We start from the raw sequence: 27,536 nt of genomic DNA on the forward strand, positions 1-27,536 counted from the left end.
ATGTCAATAGGTTTGAATTATGGACCTGCTGTAATTAAAAAGCACATTACTAGTTGTTTTTAAATGCAGTTGTTTTACTTAATTGGTTTTGCCGCCAGGACCAAACAGAATTAAATAAATAAATGAAAGACACCTTCCTCGTGAATTGCTGGAGGCAGCTGAGCCTCTGCTGGAATCTAATTGCTGCAAACACTCCAGCTCATTGCTACCAATAGATTTCTGTGGAAGGGGCTGGGAGAGAAGGGGTAGGGTGGTGTGGGAGGGGGCTCGTTCTCTGGCAGCTGCAGAAGGGAACAAGCTGCTCCTTGTGTAGTATTTTTTTCTCCTTGTCAGCAAAAAGAATATTCATTTAACACTTTGCATGAAGACTTTGCTCAGAAAGTCTTTATTCATACTTAATTACTAGCTCACTGCAGCTCCCATCTTTAATTACCTTTTAAAAAGCAGGTTATAAAAATGCACTGACGTTCTTTCTATCTTTTTTTATTTTTTCTGCATAAATTACAGACTTCTCAACTGCTCATCCGAAATCAGTCCAGCTCCGGGAAAAGATGGGAAGTGTTCCCTTCATTGACTCTTATGGATACCTTAGAGCTTGTGTACACCTTGCTCTGCAGAGCAGGACAAGAATTCCTGGACAGAACTACACAGACTAGCTCTGTCAAAAGCAACATAACCATGTTGGCACTCCTCTTAGCTTAACTGTGCAGAGGAGCCTGCTTAGTCTGCCAGGACAATATCACACTTCTGTGCTAATAATGGCCACCGCAGCCCTTGGTAGCCAGGGATGCTGACCATAATTGCTTCAAATTGCTTTCAAGACTGCCTGAAGTGGTTCCTCACACATTGCCTGGCCATTCCATGTCCTAGATGAAACGTGCTGCTGGCTCTCTGACACAGGTTTCCATAAACAGACCATCTCTGAGAGCATTCCCTTGCTTGGCAGGCTTCATTGGGAGGCCAAGCGATGAAAAGGGTAGGCAGGGAGCACAGGAATGATGAATGAACTGAGCTTGCTCAGATTTGGTGCATACTGTCTCTGACTGGCAGTCCAGACTTTCTTAATGAGTAGTTTCTGGCACCCCAAGCTAATGCCTCTTTCCCTTTTCCTTACAGATAAAAGAACTCTTTGTGAGTTTTGAGGACACGCCTCTGGGAGCAGCATCACTAGCCCAGGTGCACAAGGCAGTGCTGCAGGATGGGAGAACAGTGGCCGTGAAAATCCAGCATCCAAAGGTTCAAGCTCAAAGCTCCAAGGATATTTTCCTCATGGAGGTAAAGATGCCTCATGATTTTGACTTACTGAGCAATTGCCATGCAAATGTGAGGGGTCCAAATTCAACCAAGGTGCGAGCAGGTGTAACAACAGTCAGTTCTGTAGCTTTGGAACTTCCACAGACATAAATGCTGTCATATGGGAATAATACAGAAAGTTGCTGAAGATTGCTATGAGGATGATTGTGTGAATGGAAAGACTGAACAAGAATGTCATAGTGAAGGAAGAGAGCAGGATAGACAGGTAAAACATGAATCAGAACTGAGCAAGTCTTTATGAGATTTGGACGTTAATCGGAAAGTCTCTCTAATGTCTGTGCCCATTACCTGGTAGATTATACTGGTCACAGTTCCCCTTGCATTCTGGTCTGTGTATCCAAAGAGTAATCATTTGTCAATGTCAGCGTGTTTTTTTTTTGGTTAATGCTGCTGTGATTCAGTTCTATTTCTTGATCGGCTCCTTAATGTTGACCTGATTCATGATGGAAATAAAAACATTCAAATACGGAGAATGTAACGTAACAGGAGCAGACACACAAAGGAGGGGTTCAGCTAGAAAGAAGCTCCTTTCCTGAGTGGTAGGCACTGCTCATGCTTCCAGTACAATGCTGTGGCTTCTCTCAATCTCCTGAAGTCTAGTGTGACGAAGAGAGAAACTGGAGAAAAGCAAGTTTCTTGCGTTGTAATAATCAAAGATGCCAGTGGTGTGGTATGGAAATGAAGCTCAGATGTAGGAGAGGTGAAAGATTAGATTTGTAAGTGGTAATACTAATGCTTTTAGCTCTTCAATAAGTATGTATCTGTACGTACAGCAGAAATGCAGAGTAATACATCTATTGGTGGACATTATGTCCTTGGGACTAAAGAGGGGAGGTTGAAGCTCAGGAAGTCTGATAAGAGTTTTAAGGATACTGCTGATGCAATGACACACTTCTCCATCACAGCAGTTTAGGAAACAAAGATCCAGCATTCTCTCAGAGGGGAGTGCATAACTAGAACTTTTTAGGCAAATAAAACACTGTGCTCTGAGCAGTGTTGGGTAGTCTGCAAAGCAACACAGCTGGTTCTAGTTAGAGCACATCAAATTGTAGCATCATTTATTTTGAATTAGTAGTAGCATAAATTTTGGAGTTCAATAAATATATTCTGTTAACATGGAATATGTTTGATTCTGTACTTGTTTGAGAACAGTTTGAACTGGCTTCGGTGCCTGTTGCAGCTTTGGATTTGATTCAGATTTTCTGCAGGACTGATTGCAGTGGTCTTCCCCATGACTTTGCTTTTGTGAGATGTCATATGCACAGCAGTTCTCAGTGGGTGTATGGCATCCTTCATTCCTGCTCAGGACAGCATAGCAGAAACTGAGCAGTCAAGAGTGAACAAGATAAAGAAAGACTGGGATCAGTGCAGTAAGAGAACTGTGTATGAATGAGCCAAGACCCAGGTTCACCTTGAGATATTTGTGCTGTTAACAGTGGATGCCACAGAAAAAAAAAAAAAAATCCCCCCTCACCTGTATGAGACTGTGATAGTTAATTATGCTAAGAGACATTCAGACAAAATAATTCAATGATTCCTGTCTTTTTCTGCTTGGAAACGTAAAACTAAAACAGTGTACATCCTTCTGTCAGTTTGGTATTGTCTTTTTTGCAGGCAGTCTAGTTTGTTATACTGGAACTCTGTGTACGTGCATTTTTGGGAAAATAGCTCACAACTTGATACATTCAGTCTTTTTTTTAATAGTTCTCCACTGAAATGTTGGTTTACATGCACATCACATGTGGAACTGTGTTCGACAAGGTTGTGCACAAAGCTAGATTATATCTGCTGAGGTTCTGGTCCTTTAAGAATCAGGCAGCCACTGCAGTTAAATAGGAGGTTAATTTGAATGTTGTTGGAGAGTGTCTTCTTTAGAGACTGATGGGAAGGAATCTGAATATAGATGGAACATTCCTGAATTCACTTGTGGTTTCATAACATGATTTTCTGACTCTTTAAAAATCAGGACACCATCTGATAAATCCAGAGAGGGATCCCTCTGCTCTTATATCAATACTTATTTCAGAACAATATGTTAGACAGATGTCAGAAAAGTGACAAGCCAAATATTTTTAAAGTATGTCACTGCTGATGGACAAGTTGGCAAATTGATTCTAAAAAGCATTCAAAGAAAGCAAAAACAATGTCTGAATTTTCTCACATCAAACATCATTAGCTCCTATGAAGTTTATGTACATGTTCACGAAGATTATTGGTTACATTTCATTTTGGATGACATAAATTTGTAAGGATTTATGCGTTTAGATATAACAGTAAAAAAATCATTCAGTAGTGTCTGGAACCTGGTGATTACACTTTAAAGGAATACTGAGTTTGGAACTGACATTTAGATAAGAGAGGTAGAGAGAGAGGTGGAGAATAAATGTTTTCACACAACTGAACAGTGGCAGTGATGGTTCACGAATTTATTTCTTGCCACACATTTCAATGATCACAGCTTTCTGTGCATGTTTTCATGTTTCTCCTGCAGCACAGGAATCCCCACCTTGTTGGTGGAAATCTAGGAAAGAAAACTGTCCAGGAACACAACGGCATGCTTGTTTTCATTTTCAGGTGGACATACAGAATGAGTGAGATAAAGTTAGTAAATTAAGATTTATTTTTGTTTTATGACTCAGTAGTTAAAAAAAAAAACACAAAGATTTATTTTTTGTTTTCCTTAATGTATGGTGCAAATTGTCAGCTTTTGTAGATTTGTGACACTGGCTGAGAAACTGGTCCTTCATCTGAATAGAAAGCATTTTTGGCTGCTGTGCAGCTGTGATTATGCCATCCAGACACATAATCTTGATTTGCTTCAGGAAGGACTGCCTTTTATTGGCTTCTTTGGTACACATTGCCCTAAACAAATGTTTCCAGAGTCATTTCAACTGGTCTTTTCAAAGCCATATGAAGCTGCCTAGTTCCCTTAAGAAGAGGATGCTATCTTCAAGTTGCTGTCTCTGAGAGGCAACTCACTTCCCACCAAAGTGTCACTTAAAGGCATGTTGCTTACTCCCTGTATCTGAATTTCACTGTCTTCTCTGAATTGCCAGATGGATTTTCTGTATTAGCAAAATTTTTGCTAGTAGTAACATAGAGGTGAAAAATCTTAGTTTTACATATTCCTCTTCTGCGTTATCTGAGAACTGTTCCAATGAAGCCAAACAATGACTTCTAGAATTAAAAGAGTTAAAGATTCAACTGAAAGTAATTGCTGGGCTATTCTCTTGGAAAGATGTGGTTTTGTCCTCACTTTTCCAGGGCTTTGCTCACTCAGTTCTAGGCAGCAGCAGATGGGTTCTGGCTGCTGCTCTTTTGTCTGTTCAATTATTTCACTCCTAGATGTGCCTATGTGGAAGGGCAAGCCAAAATTTGTATTGCAGAATCAAGGCATGAAGCCATATATTGTGTTATAACGCTGCAGAAACCCTACAAGTACGTAGGGTGGATTTCTTTATTTTTAGTTTTTGTAAGTCACATGGAATAATCCTGTCAAAACAACATCTGCTTTGTGTAGCTGCCAGTTCAGCACTGTGGTAGTTGTGTGGCTTTGGAGCTGGAGTGTGGCTGACTGTCTGTTTTGTTGTTCTCAGGTTCTTCTCTTAGTTGTGAAGCAGATCTTTCCAGATTTTGAGTTCATGTGGCTGGTGGAAGAAGCAAAAAAGAATCTGCCTTTGGAATTGGATTTCCTCAACGAGGGCAGAAACGCTGAAAAGGTTGCACAGATGCTCAAGAACTTTGACTTCCTGAAGGTGAGGGAATATGTGTTCCCATTTATGTATGTGCATTAGTAGTCTCACTTTACATCCCTCATGCACCTCGTTCATCACCTGGAGGAACTGTATGGAGGGAGAATGGTGTTCAGTCCTTTCGTGTTCTTCCTAGATTGCTCTGCTGATATGGACCACAAAACTAGAATGAAGCTGAGGATGTCAAGAGGAGTTGAGTGTACTGTGTGTATATTTCAGGAGGAAACATGTTTGCGTGTATCTTTCCTCCTTCAAAACAGTATATTCTTTCTCTGGAAGTAGGCATACACTGTGCATACGCATCCATGGCTAATGCGTTCCTGTTACCTTCATTCACAAACAAAGCTGCACCCATAGTGCTTCTGCTATGTGCATCCTGGAAATACCCAGGTATGCTCAAGTGCTTGTAGTCCTGTGGCCACAGTCACTGACGTAACTGCATTTGCACATACCCAGTGACTGCAAAAAGGCCCTATTCTTTTGGACCCTTCTGCATACAGACATTAACACAAGGTTTTGACCTCCTGTTTATGCAGAAGTCCTAAGGTGGAAGTGGTAGATGTCTGAATTGAACTGAGTTTTTGTTAGCCTCTACAGACCTATGTGTTTATTTTCTCCTTGCTTCCTCCATGCAAAGGCTACAATTCCTTGTCACCAGCTTTGGGGCAGCCCTTTTGAAGCTCAGTGGCAGCAAGTGGCTTTTCCGGAAACACAGATAGCTAAAAGCTGCCAGGGCTACAGAGTGCCAAAGGCCAATGATTTTGCTGGGTGGGCACTTACCAGAAGTGATGTACCTTGGTGAGCTGTATCCGTTGCAGCTGTAACTAGGAGACTGTGAAGTAAATCCCCATGGAGACGGCCAATCACTTTCGTGCTGGGTTAAGGAGCTATCATGATATCAATATGTGTAACAATAACAAATGGCTCAAGATTGCTAAATAATGGATCCTCCTGTCTGACCTGCCAATTCAGAGACGTGTTCATCACCCAAAGGCAACAGAAGAATCGGGCTCTTGTATCATTAATTTTCCTAAACACGCAAGGAAGCCAAGAAGTGGATTTTGTGCTGTGAACCTGGTTGAGCTTTTAAAGCCAGAGATAAATTGTTTCCATGTGCTAGCATTACACCCCAGCATCTGTGAGTAATTAAAAAAAATCACTGAAGAATTCACCTGTGAGTGAGAGAGGTATTTCTAAGAACATAGATGGTTCTTTATAAGCCCTTTGTCTTGCTCCTGTAAATCTTGAGACAAGAATGAGTGTCATCTGAAATGATCTAAGGCAGTGAGGATTTGTGAGCCTAGGAGGCAGACCACAGCATCTAGAGGGACTCAGGGACTTCTTGTTTGGGAGTTTGTTTGCTTTCTCGTGAATCTAACTCTGCAAAGAGTGGACATCCAGATAAGCTGGGCAGCTTGCTGTATGGGACTTATGTGGTAGGATTTTGGTCTGAGGAGAGCCACAGTGTTTGGGTTGGAAGGGACCTTTATGATCACCTATTTCCAACCCTCTTATAGGCAGGGACACCTCCCTCTAGACCATGTTTCTCAAAGCCCTATTCAGCCTGGCCTTGAATGCTTCCAGGGAACGGTCATCCACAACCTCACTGGGCAGGAGGTTTGATTGAGCCCAGGATACCATTGGCCTTCTGGGCTGCAAGACGACACTGCTGGCCTGTGTCCAGCTTTCCATCCATCAGGACCCTCAAATCCTTCTCTACAGAGGAGGAGTTCTTCCCCTGTTCTGTACTCATACCATAGAATCGTATAATGGCCTGGGGTGAAAAGGACCGCAATGATCATCGAGTTTCAACCCCCCTGCTATGTGCTGGATTGCCAATCACCAGACCAGGCTGCCCAGAGCTACATCCAGTCTGGCCTTGAATGCCTTCAGGGATGGAGCATCCACAGCCTCCTTGGGCAACTTGTTCCAGTGCATCACCACCCATAAGACAAATGCAGTGTGTTTCACTTGGCCTCATTAAAGCTAATTAGATTCTGTCATGGTTTTATGATTGTTGTTGCTGGTATACTGCATCATAACATCATGCAGCGCGCTGAGAGTTATAGAGTTAATGCTCCAGTTCCATGGATTCTTGATATTTCTGGGTATCTGGTCCTCAGAAGAGGAGAAGGGACTACATCTCCCAGAAGACTTCAACTGTTCTGTTTCCATTTTCTGTTAGTAGGAAAGATAAAACTGTTTGCAGGTCGTGAGATACGGCCTTCTTTCACTGCTTGTCTCTGTGTCTGTGCTCCCTAGCCATCTTGTCTTCAGCATTAGAGTAAGGCCTTTGGTTTTGGACACTCTCTTGCTCATTTTATTTGATTTATTAGCTTCAATTCTAATTATACTGTATTATATTGTGTTATCTTGCATTCCAATATCATATTTAGTAAATTAACTTTCCTCCTCAGATCATTGCTGCTGTTCTGTTTTTAGGCCCATCTCCCTACCTTTTTTCCCCTTTTCTCCCTTCCCCTTTTCCAGGACATGGGTCCATGGGCCCTCTCCCTTCCCTTCTTTCCCCCCATATTGGATGGATAACATTTTTTGTCTTTTCCCACCCTACTCCAGTGTGCTGGGCTCTTGAAGTGTGTGAATCTAAGTCATGTGGGTAAAGAGAGGGAGATGCGTAACTATCTTTCTCTTTGCAGGATCCAAAGTGTGTATCTGCTTTATCTGTATCCTAGGCTGCACTGATAGATGCATGGGCAGCAGGTAAAGGGAGGTGATCCTATTCTGTGCTGGTGAGACATTACCTGGGATACTGCATCCAGATGTGGAGTCCTCAGTACAGGAGAGATGTGGACCTGCTAGAGTATGTCCTGTGGAGGGCCACAAAAATGATTCAGGGATGGAACACCTCCTTTACAAGGACAGGCTGAGAGTGCTGGGACTCCTCATCATGGGGAAGAAGAGGCTGTGGGAAGACCTTAGAACAACCTTTCAGTATCTAAAGGGGGCTATAAGAATTAAAGGGACAGACTCTTCAGCAGGGTTTGTTGTGACAGAACAAGTGGAAATGATTTCAATCTAAAAGAGGGGATGTAAAGAAAAGATTTTTTGTGCTAAGGGTAGTGAAGCACTGGAATGGGATGCCCAGAGAGGTGGTGGATGCCCCATCCCCAGAGACATTTCAGGGTCAGGCTGGACATGGTGCTGAACAACCTGATCTAGCTGTAGGTGTCCCTGTTTGTTGTAGAGGAATTGGACTTGATGACCCTTAAAGATCCCTTCCATCTCAAACAATTCTATCATTCTATGAACCGGGGGCACAGTAATGGGAATAGATGGAGCTCTCTTATGTCCATGATAGAATGTACCCCTCTGATTTCTCCTGTGTGTGAAGATAAATATGGACAGCTTGAGACACTGGAAGTGCAACGATGTGAGGAATATCTGAAGGGGACTTCAGTAATATCACTCTTTTGACAGTGGAAGCCTCAGCACAGAAAGCATTTGTCATAGAGACTGGAAATGGGGGAGCCTGCCTGAGTTAAGACTTCTGTTATACTACGTCACTACATCCCTCTATGACACAGAGCCTCCTACTTAGACCTCACTCAGTCTGATTTACTGTAGATTGAATGAAAAGTGCTTTGACATTTTACACTTGTTACTGTGTCACACTGGCAATAAGATAGTTACGGGCATCCCAGGGTTTCTATGACAAGCCCTTTATTTGTGGCACTTGATTTTTCTCCCAGTTTGATTGCAGATGGCCTAAGTACGTGGGGTTTGTCAGCTCAAATGCGTTCATGTTCCAAGGAGCACTGCTGAGATGCAATTTATGACGATGGCTTATCCTTTCTAGAACTGCATAAGTGAGCCCTGTGTGTAGTGAAGGAGATCCTGTCTAAAGGCACCAAGTGATTTAGAAACTTGCAATTGGCACTGAGCAAACCAGTTGTAGGAGCTGTAAAACAGATAAAGAAGAGATATCAGACAGTAGTGGGTGTGGGAAGAGGTCAAAATCTCATAGAGTGGTGCCTGAAATGTTCCACAGGCAGGCTCTTCTACTGTTGTATTGGTGTGTTGTTCTTGCACACATTACAGCTGTCCTAGGGAAGAGACCTGCAGTGCCATTAGATGGGATTTACCTATGTTGTGCTCAGGAAAAAAGAAGTCCTTATTTCAACTTCCTGCTTTTTCACTCCTTTTCTGAACTGTATGTGGTATGTTCTCCTTCCAAAGGAAGCCTGTTGTCTGACCAAAGCCTATTCCGATTTCAGGTCCCCAGAATCTATTGGGAGCTCTCAACAAGGCGTGTTCTTCTCATGGAGTTCATGGAAGGGGGACAGGTGAATGACAAGGCGTACATGGAGAAGAATGGCATTGATGTCAATGAGGTATTTTTTCAGCTGCCTCTGAACTGAGCATGTGGGCAATGTTAGACCAATGCTGATAGGCCAGGAAGGGAAGTAAAGGGAACATATACAGGTATGAAGAGAGTAATCAATCTGAAAGATCTCAGTTCTGCTTTTGGAAATGTATATAATCTCTTTTGGGAACAGTATTCTACTGCTTCTACAGCTAGAGAGATCTTCAGAGTAATAACCATGCTTTTACATTTTGAACACCAAAGTTTTGTTCCAACATGATGGTTCCTGTTATCCTAATAGAGCACCTTCATATTCTGATCTTTTTGTCTCTTTTCTTCCTTGCGCTTTCTTCAGCATTAACTTTCTCTTGGGCAAATGCATGGGGTGTAGCTTTTGTAACCCATTACGAGGCACAAATTCTAGGTCTTGTGTGATCATAGTTACTAGAGTGGCTTGACCCATTGTGTTTTGCATAATATTCTGCTGTGTGTTGTTCAGTTCTGCTTTCCAAAATCTTCCTCTTTCTTTTGGATATAACTCAATACAGTTTTCTTTTTGTTTCTTGGTCTTAGACTGCTGTGTAATTTTCCTGCCTCTCATTTTTGTGCTCATCTGGAGCACAAGTCTTATAAGGAGCATCTCAGGGAGCTGGGATTGTTTAGCCTGGAGAAGAGGAGGCTCAGGGAAGACCTTACTGCACTTTACAACTTCCTGAAGGGAGGTTGTGATGAGGAGGCGCTTGGCCTCTTCTGCCAGGCAACAAACAGGACCCGAGGAAATGACCACAAGTTGTATCAGATGAGGTTTAGACTGGACATAAGAAGGAACCTTTTCTCTCAGAGAGTGGTCAGGCACTGGAATGGCTGCCCAGGGAGGTGGTGGAGTTGCCATCCCTGGCAGTGTTCAAGAAGTGTCTGGATAGGGAGCTAGGAGATATGGTTTAGTGATTTTCTGTAGGTATGGTAAAGGGAGGATGGTTGGACTAGATGATCTTGTAGGTCCTTTCCAACCTTGTGATTCGATGATTCTATGATTAGACAGCTGCTAGATTTCATCCCTGAGGAAGCCACATTTCTCGGATGGATATGATAATTTGTGTAGCATTAAGTTGGAAGATTTGGATTCTCTGTGGCTAAGAGATTCTTGAGGAAACAAAGCATTACTTGCAAGAAAGCTAAGGTGCCTGAGGAAACAGTTTTGGGCCAGTCAACAATGTGGAACACCACCTCTCTTGGTCAGTGAATGCTGACTGAGGCAGTGTTTCTTGCCTTTCTCATTGTGCCGTATTCATGAACCTCAAAGCTACACTTGGTTGATTGGCTATTAAAGGGCTAACAAAATCAATTCTACTTAATCTGTCCATTCACTTAATTCTCACATCTGAATGCTTCCTCTCTCTCTACTCTTATTCCTTTCTGCTTCCTCTTTCTGGCTATGGCAAAGTTCTTGTGACATTGGTTAAGATATATCAAAGATGTTTCAGGAGAAGGGAAAAGTGAGTTTGGTATGCCTCACAAAGAGAGAATGTTATATGTATCTTCTCAGTTGCTTCTCTGAGTCACCATGATATCAGAAAGATTTCTGGTGGAGGACTAAGCAACCTGCCTTTTTCTCTGTATAGAACACTTCTTTCTCTGCTCTTGCACCCAGCAGAAGCCAATAAAATATTTTCTAGTAACTGCTGCAGGAAAAGACAGGCACCTTTTCTTGTTTTTCCACTGAAATACAGGAAAGAAAATTCAAAGGTTAAAGTAGACTCTGAGTTTCTCTTTCCATTCTACTTATGATGAACAAGTCAAGGTCAATGGACAATAGTGAATGACTTTATCTTCTCTGAAAGATGTCTGATCAATTTTCATTAAAGAGGCTTCTTGAATGACTTACTTGTATATAATGCAGTCTGTCTTCTTTCACATCTCCTTCAGGAAGCATTTGGAACATTTTGGTCATTAGTTTTTCTCCTCTCTCCCATCAGGGAGTCAGAGAAATGATTGTCAGCTGATCAGAGGTAGACACGATTCTCTGTATCTATTTTGTGCTGATAATCTTCCTTTATATTTACTGAGGTAGGTTCCTGTATGATGCATCTGGTCTGCAGAGCATCATTGTATGACTCAGAAGAACATGATAGCTGGTGGACTTCTCCGTCATCTGAAATTTAAAAAGCCTGGTTTGACTGCAGAACAACCAGTTAGCTCCATTCTCCCAGACAAAACAACTGGTCAAAAGTGAGTTGTTTCTTTGAGAAAATATATCTTACATAAGTCCTTTTTTTCTGCTATATGGGCAAAGGTCAAATGTAGCCCACAGCACTTAGATACAAAACTAAGTATTTCTCAATATCCAGCCTCACAGTAGTCAGAAAGGCCTTAGCAGGAGGACTTTTTTTATTGTAAATGTAAATATTGACAATATTTACATTCACATTATGAGCAGGGCTTCCTCAAAGTTCTTGGACAGCAGATCCATTCTGAGACTGAGGTCACCAGCCCAGCAGATCTCCTTGAGACTTTGGTTGCTTGAATTTTATCAGACTTCTGGAGGTAGCAAAGTTCTCTGGAGAAGCCCAGGGAAGTGCATTCTTGGCAGTCTTCTGGGGTTTCTCCAGCCAGCCAGGGTGGAAAACTCAATGGTTTCAGCTTTTCAATGGGGTGTTTAGCTGGAAGTATATGTCAAAATCAAGTACAGAAGAAGCTGTTTTCACTTTTTTTTTTCTAACTTTCAGGAGCCTTTGCTTTAATAGAAGAGATTTAGAGTGAAAATTGAGCTCTTGTTTTTGTTCACCCACCCAGCTGGAAAGGTTGTTTTGTGATGTCTTGGCAGAATAGGTTCCATGCAGCAATGAAACCACATATTTTACTATGCTGTAAAAAATGTAATTATAAAAAAAAAGTTATCAACAGGTTTTTACTGTGGCAAAGTTTAGGCCACAGAGGTTTCTGGTAGTCTGTCAGGTGTGTGATGTTACTCATCTCAGCGGTAGAATCACAGTTTTTCTGCGAACTGTTTCAGTACCTGTCCTGAGCTGTTCTTCCTTTCTTTTTCACCCCACCTCTCCAAATTAATGATTATCTGATTGCAAATAAAGTAACAGTACAAAAGAGAGGGCACCATCCCCTGTCAGAAACGTATGATGAGGTATAAGGTCTGTTACCATGGCCACAAGAAGATGAGGTAGGAACTGTGTGAGGTGCAACAGCTGGGGACAGATTTGACCAAAATCCAGTATTGGCTGCTGCTGTTGATGCGTTGGGTAAGGAACTTCATGGCATGGTGGCAAAATGAGCAAAAGGCAGCAAGCACTGAAAGGAACATGAGGAGGGAAGGCAACAAAAGTTCCAAAACTATGGAAAACTTAAACACCAGTTTTTGCTTTCAAAAGATGCATTAGTTCCCCATATATCATTTCAATCTATTTATCAACTCTTCTATCATCTTACTCCATTTTGTTTTACTGAGCAGAGAAAGAGGAGTCTTCAGTAAGCAGGATTTCTCTTTTGTGACAGCGCAGCCTTGAAATCAAGCTGAGCTTCTCTTCTCTAAATGGAAAAGATCCCTGAGGTGAAAGCTCCCTTCAAACCAGGTTACTGACATTTACTTAATACCGTCTGTAGCAGGATTATCATTAAAGCTGCCCAAGAGCACATTAATCTCTCTGGATCCATCCAAGCGCTGGACTGTAATGGCATTTAATCAGAGAAGGCTTTGATTTCTAAAGACAAGTGCAAACACTGAAATATCTGCCTGTGTAACAGTTACTTATTCATGTGCAAGTGTAGCAGAGGATGAGAATGCAGGATATTGACAGTGGAATGGAAGGCTGAAGAGGGAAGTTACAAAGAAATAAGCTGGTATGAATTTGAGAGAAGTCTAGGCCATAGCAGGGTTGAAAAAGGCATCACTTGGAAACTGAGTCATTCTTTTCTCAAGACATTATTTACATTCTTGCCTGGGAAGATACATTTTGAGGATTTTAGTAGAGCGGAGAAGGATAAATGGTCTGTGGAGCTCTCTCTGCATATTTGTAGTATACTGTATACAAGAGAGGAAGGGAGCAGAGCACAAACTTCTAAAGATCCAAGTGGCACAAATGCCTCTTTTGCACCCATTCTGATTTTATCTGATCAATTTGAGAGATTTTGTCCATGTACAAATCTTGATGTTATCTTTGTTCTGCTGCATAGGTGTCCACCCTGTCCATTCTTTTAGATACCTGAGTATCTAAAAGCCTATTTTAGCAGAGGCGGCTGGGTCAGAAGGTTGTTAATGAAGATGCTGAACAAGATCGGACTAAGCACCAGCCCCTGGGGAACATCACTAGTTATAGGCCTCCAGACAGACTCTGCTCTGCTGATGAGATGCGCCAATCAGCCGGTTGTCAATCTACCTCACCATGCACTCATATGTCCCACACTTTTTAAGTTTGATTACAAGCATGTTGTGGGAGATGATGTCGGACACCTTGCTGAAGTCAAGGTACACAACATCCACAACCCCCACTTACCCAGTCGGTAATGACATCATAGAAGGCAAACAGGTTTGTCAGACATGATTTCCCCTTGGTGAATCCATGTTGACTACTCCTGGTAACCTTCTCTTCTAATTGCTTGGAGGAGGTGTTCCCTATGATGGCTGTGGCTTACATTTGAGTCAGGGAAAGGAAATGATGTTGTGTGTTTCAGCTTGCTAAGAGCTTGTTCACGGTCTGTGGATGATTCAGAAGTCAGTGTTTTGTCCAGCTGAGAAGTGAAAGCAAACAGCTAAAGTACTTAAGATGAGCTACAGTGTGCAATTATTGCCATCTGTCACCCCATCCTTTGTGGATTTCTGCTTCCTTCCATTACTTAATAGAATCCTTTCTGCAACAGTATCTATTAGTCTGATAAAGAGCCCAACCACCTTCAGATAGTTAACAGTGTTGCAACTTAAAATGTGCTTTTAGTGTGGAGTTTACCCTTCTGCCCAGGGGCCAGAGCTGCTGTCTGGAAGCTGCCAAAATTTAAGTGGGATTTCCTAGACTGGAATCCCTTTGTCAGTGCAAGTGTGGGAAACTCTTATGTCTCAAGTACTTGTGCTTATAAAACTCAGGGGTTAGATGAAATGGAGCATGGAGTTCCTGGGGAAAATGGTTATTCTTGCGTCTGCTGATTTAATCCAGGGAGATGCAGAAGACACCACATAAAGAGTTAAATTACATGCAACCCTTTCTGTCATTGAAAGTCAGTCTCAATCATCAGTGTAAATCAAGTGTATATGACTCAAGAATCTCAGCAAGATGCTTTACATTAAATCCAAGGAAACACAACTACATTTGAAGCCAAGTCAGTGAACCCCCTAGCCATTTGAGGTCTGGCAAATATGCAAGTAACAATTAGATAAACACCAACCAATCTTTTTTGTAGAAACTTTCCAAGTTAATCCCTCAGTTTCCTGGCCAGGTAAGTCTGAATAATTCTCTCCACTTATGTGCTATGGAAGATGGCACAAGAGTGAGGAAGATGGTCAAGAGAGAGGTTAGAGCATGCTTCCATGTCTTAATGACAACTTATATGTCCAGCAGTGCATAGTGATGGTATTGCATTACAGAGCACCGTGTTTAGATCATCACAACTGCATCATGAAAGACAAAGTGTGAAATAGGATCTCTTCTGTGTGAGCATCCTAATCTTCTGTGGAAAGGAGCCATTTCAGAGCAGAGACAAAAAGCAGGCTCCAAATTGTAGCTATTCTCCATCCACACCCTTTGCTAATTTGACACCAGTTTAATTGGGCAGGATTGTCCTGGCAGGATTAAGCAAACCTGTAGATGATGGCCGTAATAACAACAGCAAAAGAAAGCAAAAACCCAATACACACTTCAATCCAATTAACCTTCGATTAAGGTTCCAAAATCAATGCTATTCTTTTGGCCTGAGGAGGTAATATTGAGCCCTGAGAAATGAGCTGCACAACGACCTTTACTTTTAATGAGATCAATAGAAGTTAGTGTCGCCATCTCTTAAAATAATTGGCAAATATTACAGCCAAATTAAGGCCAGAGACTAGTATCTGCTCCTGATCTAAAGAGACAGTCACAAATGGAGGTGGGACAGGAAAGGACAGTGCCCTATGAGGCAGTGTGGGTCTTATCAGGGCAGGCACTGCTCTGCAGTGACCATGTCACAAGATTTTTTTTCTTTGCCCTTCATCTTCGTGTCAGTTGGTGCCATGGAGCCAGGACCTCTGCAGCTTGGTCAGGAGGCCAGGAGACTATCAGTGACTCCTGCTGGGTGCCACTAGCCAGTTGGTTGCATTGCCGCTACCAGTGAACATGATGTATGTGCCATCTTGTTACTAGGGGGGATATACATAGGCTTAAATTTGCACTCACTTGTGGGTTTTTTTGTTTTTTTTTTTCTTGATAGTTAAGCATATTGCCCTAATATTTGTAAGGGTATTTATTTGTGATGAGCTTTCCAGTGTTGTTGTGGTTCTGTCAGCTGGGTGTGCTGTTTTGCTAAGATGTAGGTTACTTACAGGGGCTGGTGTGTGACTGGAGTTTTGCTTCTATGGAGCTGATGCAAGGGGATATAATGCAAGTTCATCAAGTAGTGGGAAACATGAGGATAGAATGCTGTCTATGCTTTCCAAATTGTCACCTGTAGTCCAGCAGTGCTGGTTAATTCTGATGGCAGCAAAGCTTCAAAGCTATGTATATGTACAAGAAGAAATACATCGCTGCTGCTATATGTGCAGTCGTGCAGCTTGAGGTCCTCTGAATTAGGTGACAGAAATGCAGTAGGTGTACTTGCTAAAGCACTTGGTGTGCTATGTATGAGTCAGACAACTAGGTAAGGTGGGGAAGCCACGAAGTCGGTAGGAAATGGATAGAGGCAGTTGTGGGAAAATATTACAATAGCTGAGCTTTGTGAAGTTTGCCCTTCACGCTGATTTTGTTAGTAATTTCAGTAATGACCTTGACATGTGCAGAACTTTCTGAAGGAGGTTGCAGATGGCGCTAATTTGGGAGGTTCTGTCACTATAGAAAAGGATTAAAGTAGCAATAGCACTTGGAGGCCTTGAGGACTGAAGTGATAGAAAGGGATAAAAATGAGAAATACCCAGTGAAAAGCCATACTCTTAAAACTAATGAGAAGAGTTTCTTAAAAATGTTGGGAGTTCATCAAAGGAAAGTGACATATTAGAATTAAATTCGGGATATTACTCAGTTGGCAGAGTGCGTGTTTCCAGTATGGTGTGACTGTGTTAAAGGTAGGTTGACTCCTTCAACACATCAAATAAAGGGACATTCTGCAGAAATGAGGCTGTATTCATGCTGTACATATGCTAATAATTATTGTTTTGGTAAACACACTGTAGGGGGAGAGGACAAATTAAACTCAAGGAATTTGATAGGAAAGGAAGCAGTGGACATAAACTGGACATGATTGAAATTAGTCTCACATTTTGGGGAAATCCTTGATGTCTGTACTGCATTCTTATTTTCTTCTGTATTGGCTTGTAACTCAAGCAGGACAGTTTGTGACACTTGGCATCCTTGTTATATTGTGCCCATAAAATGAACATTCCATGCACATGTATCTGTCACTCCATCCTTTTTGATGGAGGTTCGGACTCTCCTTTTTGTCATATGCATAGGTCACTTTCCATGGAAAGCACAACAAATACAAAGAACACATTTGCACTGTTTCATAGAACAAATTCTCAGCAGCAAATCAAGTTTTTTTCAGCACAGTCACCACTATTAGCAATACATTTTTGCCAATGATGAAGAGGAGTGTGCATGCTGTGCTTGTAAAAATCTGCACCATCTTCCACATCACTATGCTCACATCCACTATTTCAGCTCCATAAATGTTAAGCGAGTGTCAATGAATGTCACTTTTGCTTCATAAACTTTCCTGTCTGGCACCATTTTGTCAGACTGCCCCTCTGCTGCCATCTGTTGCCCAGCAGAAACACGTAACAGAATATTGGTAGGAAGGTTCAACTTCTACTGCCATACCACCAACATCTGCCTCTGACATCATAGGCCAGCATAACAAAACCAGAGGCATTAATTTTAGAGCAGCCCTCATACAATTTACTTATTCCTCAGCTACATTTTTTTTTTTCAAAAAAGAAAGCAATGGGTTGAAAACGTGCAGCTTGCCTGACACAGTGTAATGGTCACATCACGTATCGTGGTGATGGGAGGTTACATTTTGTGTTGGCTGGTGAATACGCAGGCTCAGTTGGTGCCTATAGTCATCATGTTCTGCTGCGGCACAGGTGGACAAGTTGAACGTCTTTTAAGCAGTAACATGCCTTATGGCAATAGGCGAGGACATGCTTCTGGCCAGAGTCTGGTGTCATCTTGATGTATCAAGCTCAGCTCTGCTTGCTGACAAGCATAGTTGTTTTTCTTATATGTTATGTCTGAATTTTCCCATTCTTAATAACACCCCATTTTTTTTAACCTGATTATATTTCTTGTAGCACATTCAGCACTACAAGTGCCTCTGTTTCTTTGGTATTCAAACCTTTTAAAATTGTTCTGTTGAGTGCTTCTCCTCTGCTATTCCTTCGCCAACTTCAGAATCTTCAGTTATTTTAATCCTTTTCCTAAGTAAATTCCTCCTGCATGCATGCTGCTCATTTATTTGCTTTCTGTAAACTCATTCCGTGTTGTCTGAATCTCTGTTAATGAGATGTCTTGAAGTGAATGCAGGATTCCAAGGGTGATTTTATTTATTTATTTATTTTACTACACAGTAGAGCAAAGCTGGGAGACCCTGGTAATCATAAGGACCTCATGCTGCATGACAATCACGGAGAGGAATGATGACCTCTCCTGTCATAACAAAATGTCTCTGTGTGTTTACTTTGGTTTTGCTACTGTAAATCATTGCAACCTTTTGTCTAATTTGCTCTGCACCTTCACCCCAAGGTCTCACACAGCCTAAATGCATGCTGAATTCCTCTCTTCACCAGAGTAGAGGTTTTCATGTGTTTGTTTTCTCATTTCACCTGACTGCATTCTTCCAGAATAAATTCCCTATAGGTTATTTATCCGGTGGTGTTTTCAGTCAGAGTGCACTGAAGGCCAATAGTGATGGAGTACTGTACTAGAGAAAGCAAAACAGAGGTCAGCATGTATGGGAAATATGATGGCTTAGATGACAGATTCTTCCAACTGTTTTTCCACAGATGTTTTAAGTACCTTATTCCCATGTATATTCAAAAATTACACCTTGCCCAGGTCCCCTTTCATCGCTCCTTTGGGGATGTAGAAATAGAAAGCTGGGGAACTGGGAAAAACAAAATTCAGGGTTTTTTTAAGGTTTTTTTTTTTTTTCACTTAGAATGGATTAAGTCTAGGAATCCTGTCAGAATATCTGCATTTCAGTCCTTCAGCAAGCGTGTATTAGATAAATATGTACAGAAAATGAAGCTATGTGGGTAAAGTCTTACAGAACTGGACACATGAAACCTCTGTGCCAGAAGTCATATATAGCATGTGTAAAACATGCTTTGAAAACTTAAGGGGCTATATTGCAATTAATGTATGTAAAGGGGTTGCAGTTACTTCTTCCTCTATAAGTGAGTACTTTTTGCCCGAGTTGTAATGACAGATTGCTATTCACATTTTGCACTCTAAACCCTAGAAATATAGATTCTAGAAATATACATATATATATATATATATATACATATATATATATAAAAAATTCAAAAGCATTCATATCTTCTATCTTACATTAATTTTTCTTCAGTTTTGGAGGTATGTCAGCAAACAAAAATAGACTGAAGTACTTTAATGGGCTGCTCCATCTCTTACTGTATTTTTTTTTCCTTTTTTTGAATTAAAGACTGTTTTATATGCCTATGTTACAACTCCCTGTAACATATCTCATGTATGTTAACTAAATTCTGCAGAATGCTTTCCTCTCTCTTGAAGAAGTCATGAAGTTTATTTTCAGTGAATTAATTACTGCAAATACTCAAGGCTGTGCTATAGGGAAGAAGTAAATGTAAGTATGGTAGAGAAGGGAGAGGGAAGTTTGTCTTGTACTTATCACCTAGTCTGTGGATATGAGCAGGGCTGTGACCCCTCTAAGGTGACCCATGCTTAAGGTCACCTCAAGGTGGGGTCCCCGAGCTTCTGTTGTGTTGTTTTATGAACTGCAAAAGGCTATGACCCCAGATATGTAGCCTGTCTGCTGATGGTGACTTAAGAGGGGACATCTTCCCTGCATCTTTATGCAGTCATGATGTCTGAGTCCACTTTTCCTGGTTGCAGGTCTCTTGGAGTCTGTGTGAATAAATGACTGGCTGAAGACTGGCACATCCTTGGTAATTCAGAAAGGGAAACATTTTCCCCTCCATCAGAACTTACAGTAATACCTATGTGGAAGTAGGGAACTGCGTGACTGTGATTTACCACCTGGTTATCCGATTTGTGTAAGGGCAGCATTTGCCATGATCCTCTAATGCCTTCAGCTCCCACCTGAGGTGTGGAGGGGCTCTCCAGCCTGGCTCTACAGCTGTTCCTGTTGGTGTCCTGCAGGAACAGTTTTTATTCTTCTGTTTTTTGTATTTACTAGAGCGTTCCTCATAAAGATGGTGTTTTAGCTTGATGGCTGGTGGTCTTCCAGTTTCTTCTCCAGGCTGTGGCATGGAGTTTCACATACTTTGTCCTGATGCAATAGTGTGGCATTGTTCTGTGGCTACCTAAAGAGGAAGTCACTGTGCTCTTCTCAGAGGTTGCTGCATATTGTATGTGGTAAAACAAGACCTTGCCTGGCTGCCAAGCATTCTGCAGGACACACTGTTGTTAGTATAACATTTCCTCTGCTGATGGGGACAGCTGTCTGTAGGCTGCTTACACTGTGTGTCTAGTGCCATGGTTGATCATTTATAATGATTGTCTTTTAATTGCTTGTTCAGCACTCAGTTGTGGAGCATTATGCCACTTTCGGGTGGCAGGAAGGCCTGGCAGTGGAATGTCAGGGTTGAGAGGCTTCTTTTGAGAGGTGTGACCATGGTGAGGGATTGATCTGGGGCCCTAGTGATGTTTGTTTGCTTCTAGGAGGTTGTTAGCTTGAATAACATCTCAGGGTGGTGAGGAGCAGTGGCATGGAAGCACACAGCAATGGTAGGATGATTTAAACAGGTTTTCTGTGCTGCTTCATCTGCGCAGACATCATAAATCCATTTAGTGTAGGACAGAAGAAAGGAAGAGGGTAAGTGGGGAATGGTGTGATGGAGAGAGAGCAGAGGGAGCCCACGTTTGCTCTAGTAAGCAGATAGGCTGAGTCTCCTTCCACCCATTTACTTTTGGTTCCTGCTATCATCCATGGGTGGAAACATGAGTCTTCCTACAACCCCTCTCGGCAGCTTCTTCCATGCCTTTACTGTTGATGTTCATCCACCTGTGTCTTCCATCTCATTTTCCTCCTCCTTACCAGAAGCCTTATTCATACCCATAGATGTTTTATCTTTTTTTTCTTATGCCAAAATAACCTCTGACTCCACAAACATCTTCATGTTACCCCCTGTGTAGATCCCTCCCTAAACCCCCTTGATCACTTTGCAGTTGACGACAGCATAAGGACATTGGCTTGTGCCAACCCTTTAGTCCTGCAGAGTCATACAGGGACTGCTCCTGTCCTTGGCAGGCACCCTGCTGTGAGTGGCACTGTGTGATCAGCTCCTCTTTCATCACAGATCTCTCGCAACCTGGGGAAACTCTACAGTGAAATGATCTTTGTGAATGGCTTTGTCCATTGTGACCCACACCCAGGCAATGTGCTGGTGAAGAAGTGCTCAGACTCTGGCAAGGCCTACATTATCCTCCTGGACCATGGACTCTACCAGGTATGTAACTGAGGGGTTTCCAGGGCTCTGCAGGTCTCCCTTGAATATCAGGCTGGAAGATCATAACCATCTACACTGTTGCTCCTTGAAGCCTGTATGAATTATTTTTTCCTATTTCTCCTGTAACTCTCCAAGGAAACTTCCTGTCTCTGACGCACCCGGTAAGGCATGGCTGGGAAACACAGTTTTCTTCCTCCTCCGTCCTTCTCTGTGGACTTCTGAGGGACTATGTCTTTCTCCTCAGGTGCTGAGTGAATCATTCCGCATGGACTACTGTCGCCTTTGGCAGGCCCTTATCAAGGCTGACATGAAGAGGGTGCAGAAGTACAGCCGGCGGCTCGGTGCAGGGGATTTGTACCCTCTGTTTGCCTGCATGCTCACCGCCAGGTCCTGGGAGTCTGTCAACAGGGGAATTGGCCAGTCACCAGTCTCAGCCAGCGAGGTAGGACCCATGGGCCCTTCCATACTGGGAGTCCTTCCTTCTTCTTGGGTACCTTCCCTTGTTCTAACCACTTTCAGTGCTGGTACCACAGTGGTACTGGAAAACCCTTGGCAGCTCTATGGCAAATTCTGCATTGACAGCTGAGCTGGAAAAAGCAAGGAATCTTTCTGCAGTGTGTTATAGTGGCTGAACTTAATTTCCTGGTTTTGCTTATCATGGGCTGCTTAAATTTTGTGTAATATTTTAATGGGTAAGTGTTCACCAGTTCTGGGAAGGCAAATCAGCCTTTTCTTGAAAAGAAAAGAAATGTTTAATGCAGCTGTGCAGGCAACCAGCAAGGAGGATAGGATGAGGCAGAGGAGACATAAAGGCTTAGTGGGAAGAAGACATGAGAAGGATAATGCATTATCACTATTCATGTAAATGACTATCAGCACTGATACAAACTCCTAAAAACCCTTGGAAATTACCTCCCAATCAGAAAACCTATTAACTTGAAGTCAAGGTTGCTTAACTGCAGGTTCTGTCAACTCAATCACTACAAATCTCAGAAATTGCCACTTACATTCTCCCCCCCTTTCCTATCTGCACATGCTGGGATCCTTCTCACACCTCCTAGCACTCGTTACATGCACACAATGCCTTAAGAATAGTAGCAGCCCCTGCCAGCTGTGCTTTTTTTAGAGGTGAGCATATACTGATGTGATCTCCATGTTTGAAGGGAGAAACATGCTGCATTCTATGGTTTGTTCTTATCTGCATGCATTTGTTGTAGATAGGATGAAAATAATTTAAGTAGCATTAAAATATTGTTCTCTTAAATTCTCTTCTGGAAAGTCCTTTGGGTTGGCATTTCATTTTGATGGATGTGGCAGAATTTGCTCTACTGGCTTGCTGTTACGCACAGTAATGAGTAGGCCAGATACCTTGGGTAAAGGGACGCCCCTGGTAACTTGATTGCTTCCTAACTAAGTTAATTTTGTGCATATTAGAAATAATTTAATGACTGTTTAGCAGATCTGTGCTTAGTCTGCTGAGTTCTAGAGCAGGTAGCTCCAGAAAAAAATTTAGAGGCACCAAAGTGAGCCAACACAGTACTTACTTCAAGACCAGTGTTGAATCTGAGCTAGTAAGCATTGTTTATCCTAAACTGGCTTATGTAAGTTATGCTAGAGATATAACCATGGCCACATGGTGCCTTGTGGGCTAACTAACTTCGTCAGAACTGGATTGCTTGTACGGAGCCAGCTCTCTTGCTTCTGCCTAGATGACACAATTAATGCTGAAACTGGATAATCCTGTAGCAGATAATGGGGAGCTGAGCAGATTTACTGTGGCATTAGGAAATGAGCTGCTGTTTGCCTTAGTTCAGAGGTTAATTTGAAAGTTTGTATCAGCAGGGAAAACCAATTGGCTCTTATTGGCAGGTGCCATCAGCTTGTGAGAGTGTGCATGAGAATGGATTGACAGGAGAACAACCTGTGAGACTAGTAAACCCTTCTGATACAAAATCTTAGCTGCAGTGCTATGTCCAGTCTGGGGCACTGCCCCTGGGGGAAGGTTTGATGGAGCTTGAGAGAGGCCAGTGGGAAGCTATTGGGACTGGTGGTCAAGCAGATTTAATTCAGGAGGTAAGTAAGTCAGGGTAGAAGCAGTCTAAAAAAGTGCAGGCTGAGAATATATGTGTGTGATTTCAGCCTGTTAAAGACTGCTGCAAACAGGACAGGAAGTAATGAGCATAACATTCAGCTAAGAAGATTTGGGTAAGAACATAAGAAAAGCCAGATCTAATGGGAAGGGTAGTGAGATATTGTGCAATGGTCTGCGGAGGGTGCTGGTCACATCACTGGCGAGCTTTAAGGGCAGGCTGAGCAAATGTGTGAGGATAGCTATAGGTGTAGTTGTTCATGCCTTAAGCTAAGGCAGGCAGCTGACTGCTCAGGGTGGCTGCTAGCTCTATCTCATCAGATTTTATGATTGTCTTTTGCTGCATCCCGCAGCCGTCTCTGTGTTTGCAGCCAAGGGGCTTTTCTCAGGTCCTGTGGCACAGCTCATTTCTTCCTCCATGCACAGACTTCACTCCTGACAGAAAATGACAGTTCTGATGACAGATCATGTGGCTGCTTTGTGATGTGTACAAACAGCTGGAGCTAAAAATAAAAAGAAAAGAAAGAGAAAACAAAACCTCTTTGTGGAAGATAAAGTACCCTCTGCTGTGGTGCTGGCGAGGATAATGAATATCAGCAGAGAATTTTCTGCCAACAAATAGTGGAATGAAACTTTCAACATTTAGGAGAACTAAGCATCTTCTTGCTGAAGCTTTGTGTGTTGGTCAGTGATAGAGTCAGGACATCATTTACAATTTATTTGTCAACACCTAAGCAAAGCAACCATGGTGGTGCTTGAGCTAGATAGACCTCTGACCATCATGGCCTACATAGTGCTTTTGTGTGGGCTTTTTCTTCTGTGTTGAGTCTGAAGTTTGCAAAAGTTGAGTGTGAGGTTCCATATCATGAAGTGCGTACACACCATCCCTCATTTGACAGGAAATAGTGTTTTTTAGCAATCCTTTCCCTTCCTTACAAAGGATCCTCTCTCTCTTTAAGAAGTCATTTACTACTCTCTGCATCTGTCCTGTTGGATTCTGGCGATTTCAGGTATTTCAGGGACTTTTCTGGGGTTTTACCGATTCATGTCATGGCCTCTCTAGGAAGAGGTAAGAGCACAGTGTATATAGAATCAGATCTACCATTCTGCCCTATATTTACTGGGGTGATGGTGGAGCTGTTAGATGTAGGAAGAAGCACGCCCTAAGCAGAGGGCTGACTGTCTTACATGCTGCAATAGAAGCTACCTTATAGAGTTCAAGCCTGTCAGTAATTGCTGGACTGTGCCATCCTAGGTAGGGATCTTACTTTGGGATTACATCTACAATGTATTTTGTAGGCTGGGGAGCCAAAGAACATGAAAGATTTCTCTGTGTGTGCCTTGATTTTTGTACTTCTTTCAGTATCTGATCATGTCTGCTGCGAGACAAGATGTAGGTGTGTCAGACCAAGGGTCCTACAGATGACACTTTTATGATATTTTGGGTTAGTATGAAGGTATGCATAATGCTTTCTCACCTTCACTCAGTGAAGGATGTTGAGAACAGGGACTAAATTAGGCCTTGGAAATAGCTTTGCCAGTAAGTCACAAAGCCCTCAGTTTCATGGGACAGCAAAACGCATGTGAAATGGACCAGCCTGGTTGTTCTTGCAGTACGTCCACCTTCCCAGGTGGTCTTGTGGTACCTGGAGCTCTGCCAGCATTGGGTCTATTGGAGTGAGGCTCGGTGAGAAAGCTGTAAGGCTGATAATCAGACATGATTGCTGTGGGCTGCTTGGGTGAAGAACTGAGCAGCAAATTCTTTGTTCTCCTGAGAGTCTGGTAATGCTGCCAGTGAGGGGAAGGGGCCTTATCGCACTGAAGGGCAGGTGGGATATAGCAAGAGTGATTTGTGCCTATGCCATGTGTGCTTGGGACAGCCAGATGTCTGCAGCTAAACAGCAGGAAGAGCTCCTTAGTACTTGGCCTTAGTCATAGTCTAGTAAAATGCTGCCTCCTTCTTCCAAAACTCAGCTATGTCTGGACATGGATTTCCTATGCACTCTCAGCTTTTCTATCCTTTCTCCCTGCCATGACCTGGCTGTGTATGCAGGATGTGGAGATCCGGTCCAACGCTGCTGCTTACCTACCCCAGATCACCCAACTCCTCAACAATGTCCCCCGCCAGATGCTGCTGCTGCTAAAGACCAATGACTTGTTAAGGGGAATTGAGTCAGCTCTGCACACACGGGCCAGTGCCAGTTCCTTCCTCAACATGTCTCGCTGCTGCATCAGAGCTGTGTCCACGTAAGTCTCTTCTCCAGACACCAGAGTCTAGGCACAGAGCAGCCTCCAGAAATGGAGGGTTGGCTGCTCTCTGTGGCCCAAGGGGGATCCCAGGGTCAACAGGCCAAGGGACCGGTCTCATACAAAGTATGTGAGCAAATAATGTGTCAGGATTGCTGGACTGCTATGAATGTGCAGCCAGCGAAGGCTGCAGGGTTACACACCTGTCCCTGTTGAAGTGAAGCTGGGCATGGAGGATGCCATGGCCTGGGCTCACTGTGTGCAGCACAAAGGAAACTGAGCTTTTTCAGAAGCACGCTGTCTCTTCTGCCAGATTTGTGCAAGAAAACAAGATTCCAATTCCTCAGGAACTTGTGTTTGGAGAAAATTTGTACTCCTAGGAGATGTGACAGCTGGTGATTATCTAGGAGTGGGACAGTTGACTCCCCTGGGGAAGGGTTGATTGTACAGAAGGAAATGGCAGGATAGGCCATCTTCCTTTTGGGCTGTGTCTTGCTGGATCTAATGCAGCTGTTTCTCTCATTTTAGGTATCAGAGGAGCAAAAGTCACTCGCTTTACAGGAGGATCCACATCTCACTCACAGAAGCACTGAGCCTGTGGCAAATCAACTTGTATGAACTCTTCCTGTGGCTGAAAGGGTCTCGTCTGGGAAACTGGGTTGTTGTTTTCCTGAGTCGGATGCACCATTTCACGTAACTGATATGAACTGGTGGGAGAGGCTTAAGTGTTCCCGCCGTCACTTCTACTCTCCACGGCACATTTGCCCTTATGACTGTTTCTGTCTGTTCTGTGGGCTATTCTTCGGTCTTGCTCCTTGTGACATGCTGCAGTGTCTTTGCTTACAGCATTAGCTTTCTCTGTGGCAGCAAGAGGTGGAGTAGGTATGAGGGTACTGCTGCTTTATAGTTTAGGAAAGGAAGGTGTGGTATACTGTGTGTCAGGAAAGGCATAGTACTTTCTATCCCCATTTGAGCTGGGGAAATTCCACATAGATTCCAGTGGTACTGCACTGGAAGCAAAAGACTTTTGTAGTCTCTTTCTTAAACAATCTTACAAAATCTGAGAGAATCACTGCCCTGCCTAAAATACCCCAAAACATTTATTTGACCCTCAAAAAGAGAGGTTCCATCGCTTTAAATTCCATTATGATTTATTTTAATTATTGCAGAGTCTCTCTAGTCTAACTTCTGCTCAAATGTGCAGAGAGTTTCACAGAGAGAAGTGAGATCTTGTGGAGAGCTGCCACTATGGCTTTTACTTCCAGCACTAAGACACCGTGACTGTGAGAGCAATGGACTGGAACCCTGGCTTCCTGAGGTTCATCTCTTGTTTTGTCGGCAAGTGACTGTGTGGTTTTGGACTTTTCCAGTCCTGTTTCCATGCTTTTGGAATGAAGAAAGAGACAGTGCTACTACCTTTTTTTCTAAATTCAGGGAAAGCAAGAGGAAGGACAACTCAGGTCTCTGAAGCTGCTGGTAATGTATGTATACTGTACAGATGCTGCCACACAACAAAATAAATGTGTTGCATCAAAAACATTTGTAGGAAGGATGCTATGCTCTGCACTCAGGGTGATATTGTGACCTCAAACCTCAGACCTGTCTACATTTCTCCATGAAGTGAGCGATGCAAGGCAGTGCTTGTTAACTGCAAGGCAAATGAAATGCTGTATTGGTCCTTCCTGTGCTCAATAGATTTGTTCCATGTCCAGATCCTCTGCTGTTGCATCAGGTATGTTGGGATGGAGTGGAGGAGTGGGTACAATCCCCCTGGTAGGACACGCCACTCCTGGCCACCCAGATCCATACCATGCCTGCCTCGTCCCTGTCTGCAGAAGTGTGGTGCAGCACATCTGTTAGACGTCACCATCCCCATGGTGCACATTTTGCCTTGTCATTGCCTGTGACATTTCTCTGCTCTTGCCTCAGATGAAAACCTGCCACTTGCTC

The 27,536-nt window shown here is 42.8% G+C and overlaps 1 protein-coding gene across 2 annotated transcripts in view; it reads left to right on the plus strand.

Annotated features, from left to right (window-relative positions):
- Nucleotides 1-27,125, plus strand: part of ADCK1 (aarF domain containing kinase 1) — a 74,139-nt gene extending 47,014 nt beyond the window's left edge. For both annotated transcript variants that reach the window (XM_015865225.2, XM_015865226.2), the window contains exons 5-11: nt 1,117-1,275; nt 4,911-5,069; nt 9,302-9,418; nt 21,101-21,250; nt 21,495-21,692; nt 25,393-25,586; nt 26,115-27,125. In XM_015865225.2, coding sequence (XP_015720711.1) covers nt 1,117-1,275; nt 4,911-5,069; nt 9,302-9,418; nt 21,101-21,250; nt 21,495-21,692; nt 25,393-25,586; nt 26,115-26,283 — 1,146 coding nt within the window. In that variant the 3' untranslated portion in view covers nt 26,284-27,125. The remainder of the gene's footprint in view (nt 1-1,116; nt 1,276-4,910; nt 5,070-9,301; nt 9,419-21,100; nt 21,251-21,494; nt 21,693-25,392; nt 25,587-26,114) is intronic.
- The last annotated feature ends 411 nt before the right edge of the window (nt 27,126-27,536 follow it).

The sequence above is a fragment of the Coturnix japonica genome, chromosome 5 (genome assembly GCF_001577835.2).
Source record: "Coturnix japonica isolate 7356 chromosome 5, Coturnix japonica 2.1, whole genome shotgun sequence".
NCBI classification, from domain to species: domain Eukaryota; kingdom Metazoa; phylum Chordata; class Aves; order Galliformes; family Phasianidae; genus Coturnix; species Coturnix japonica.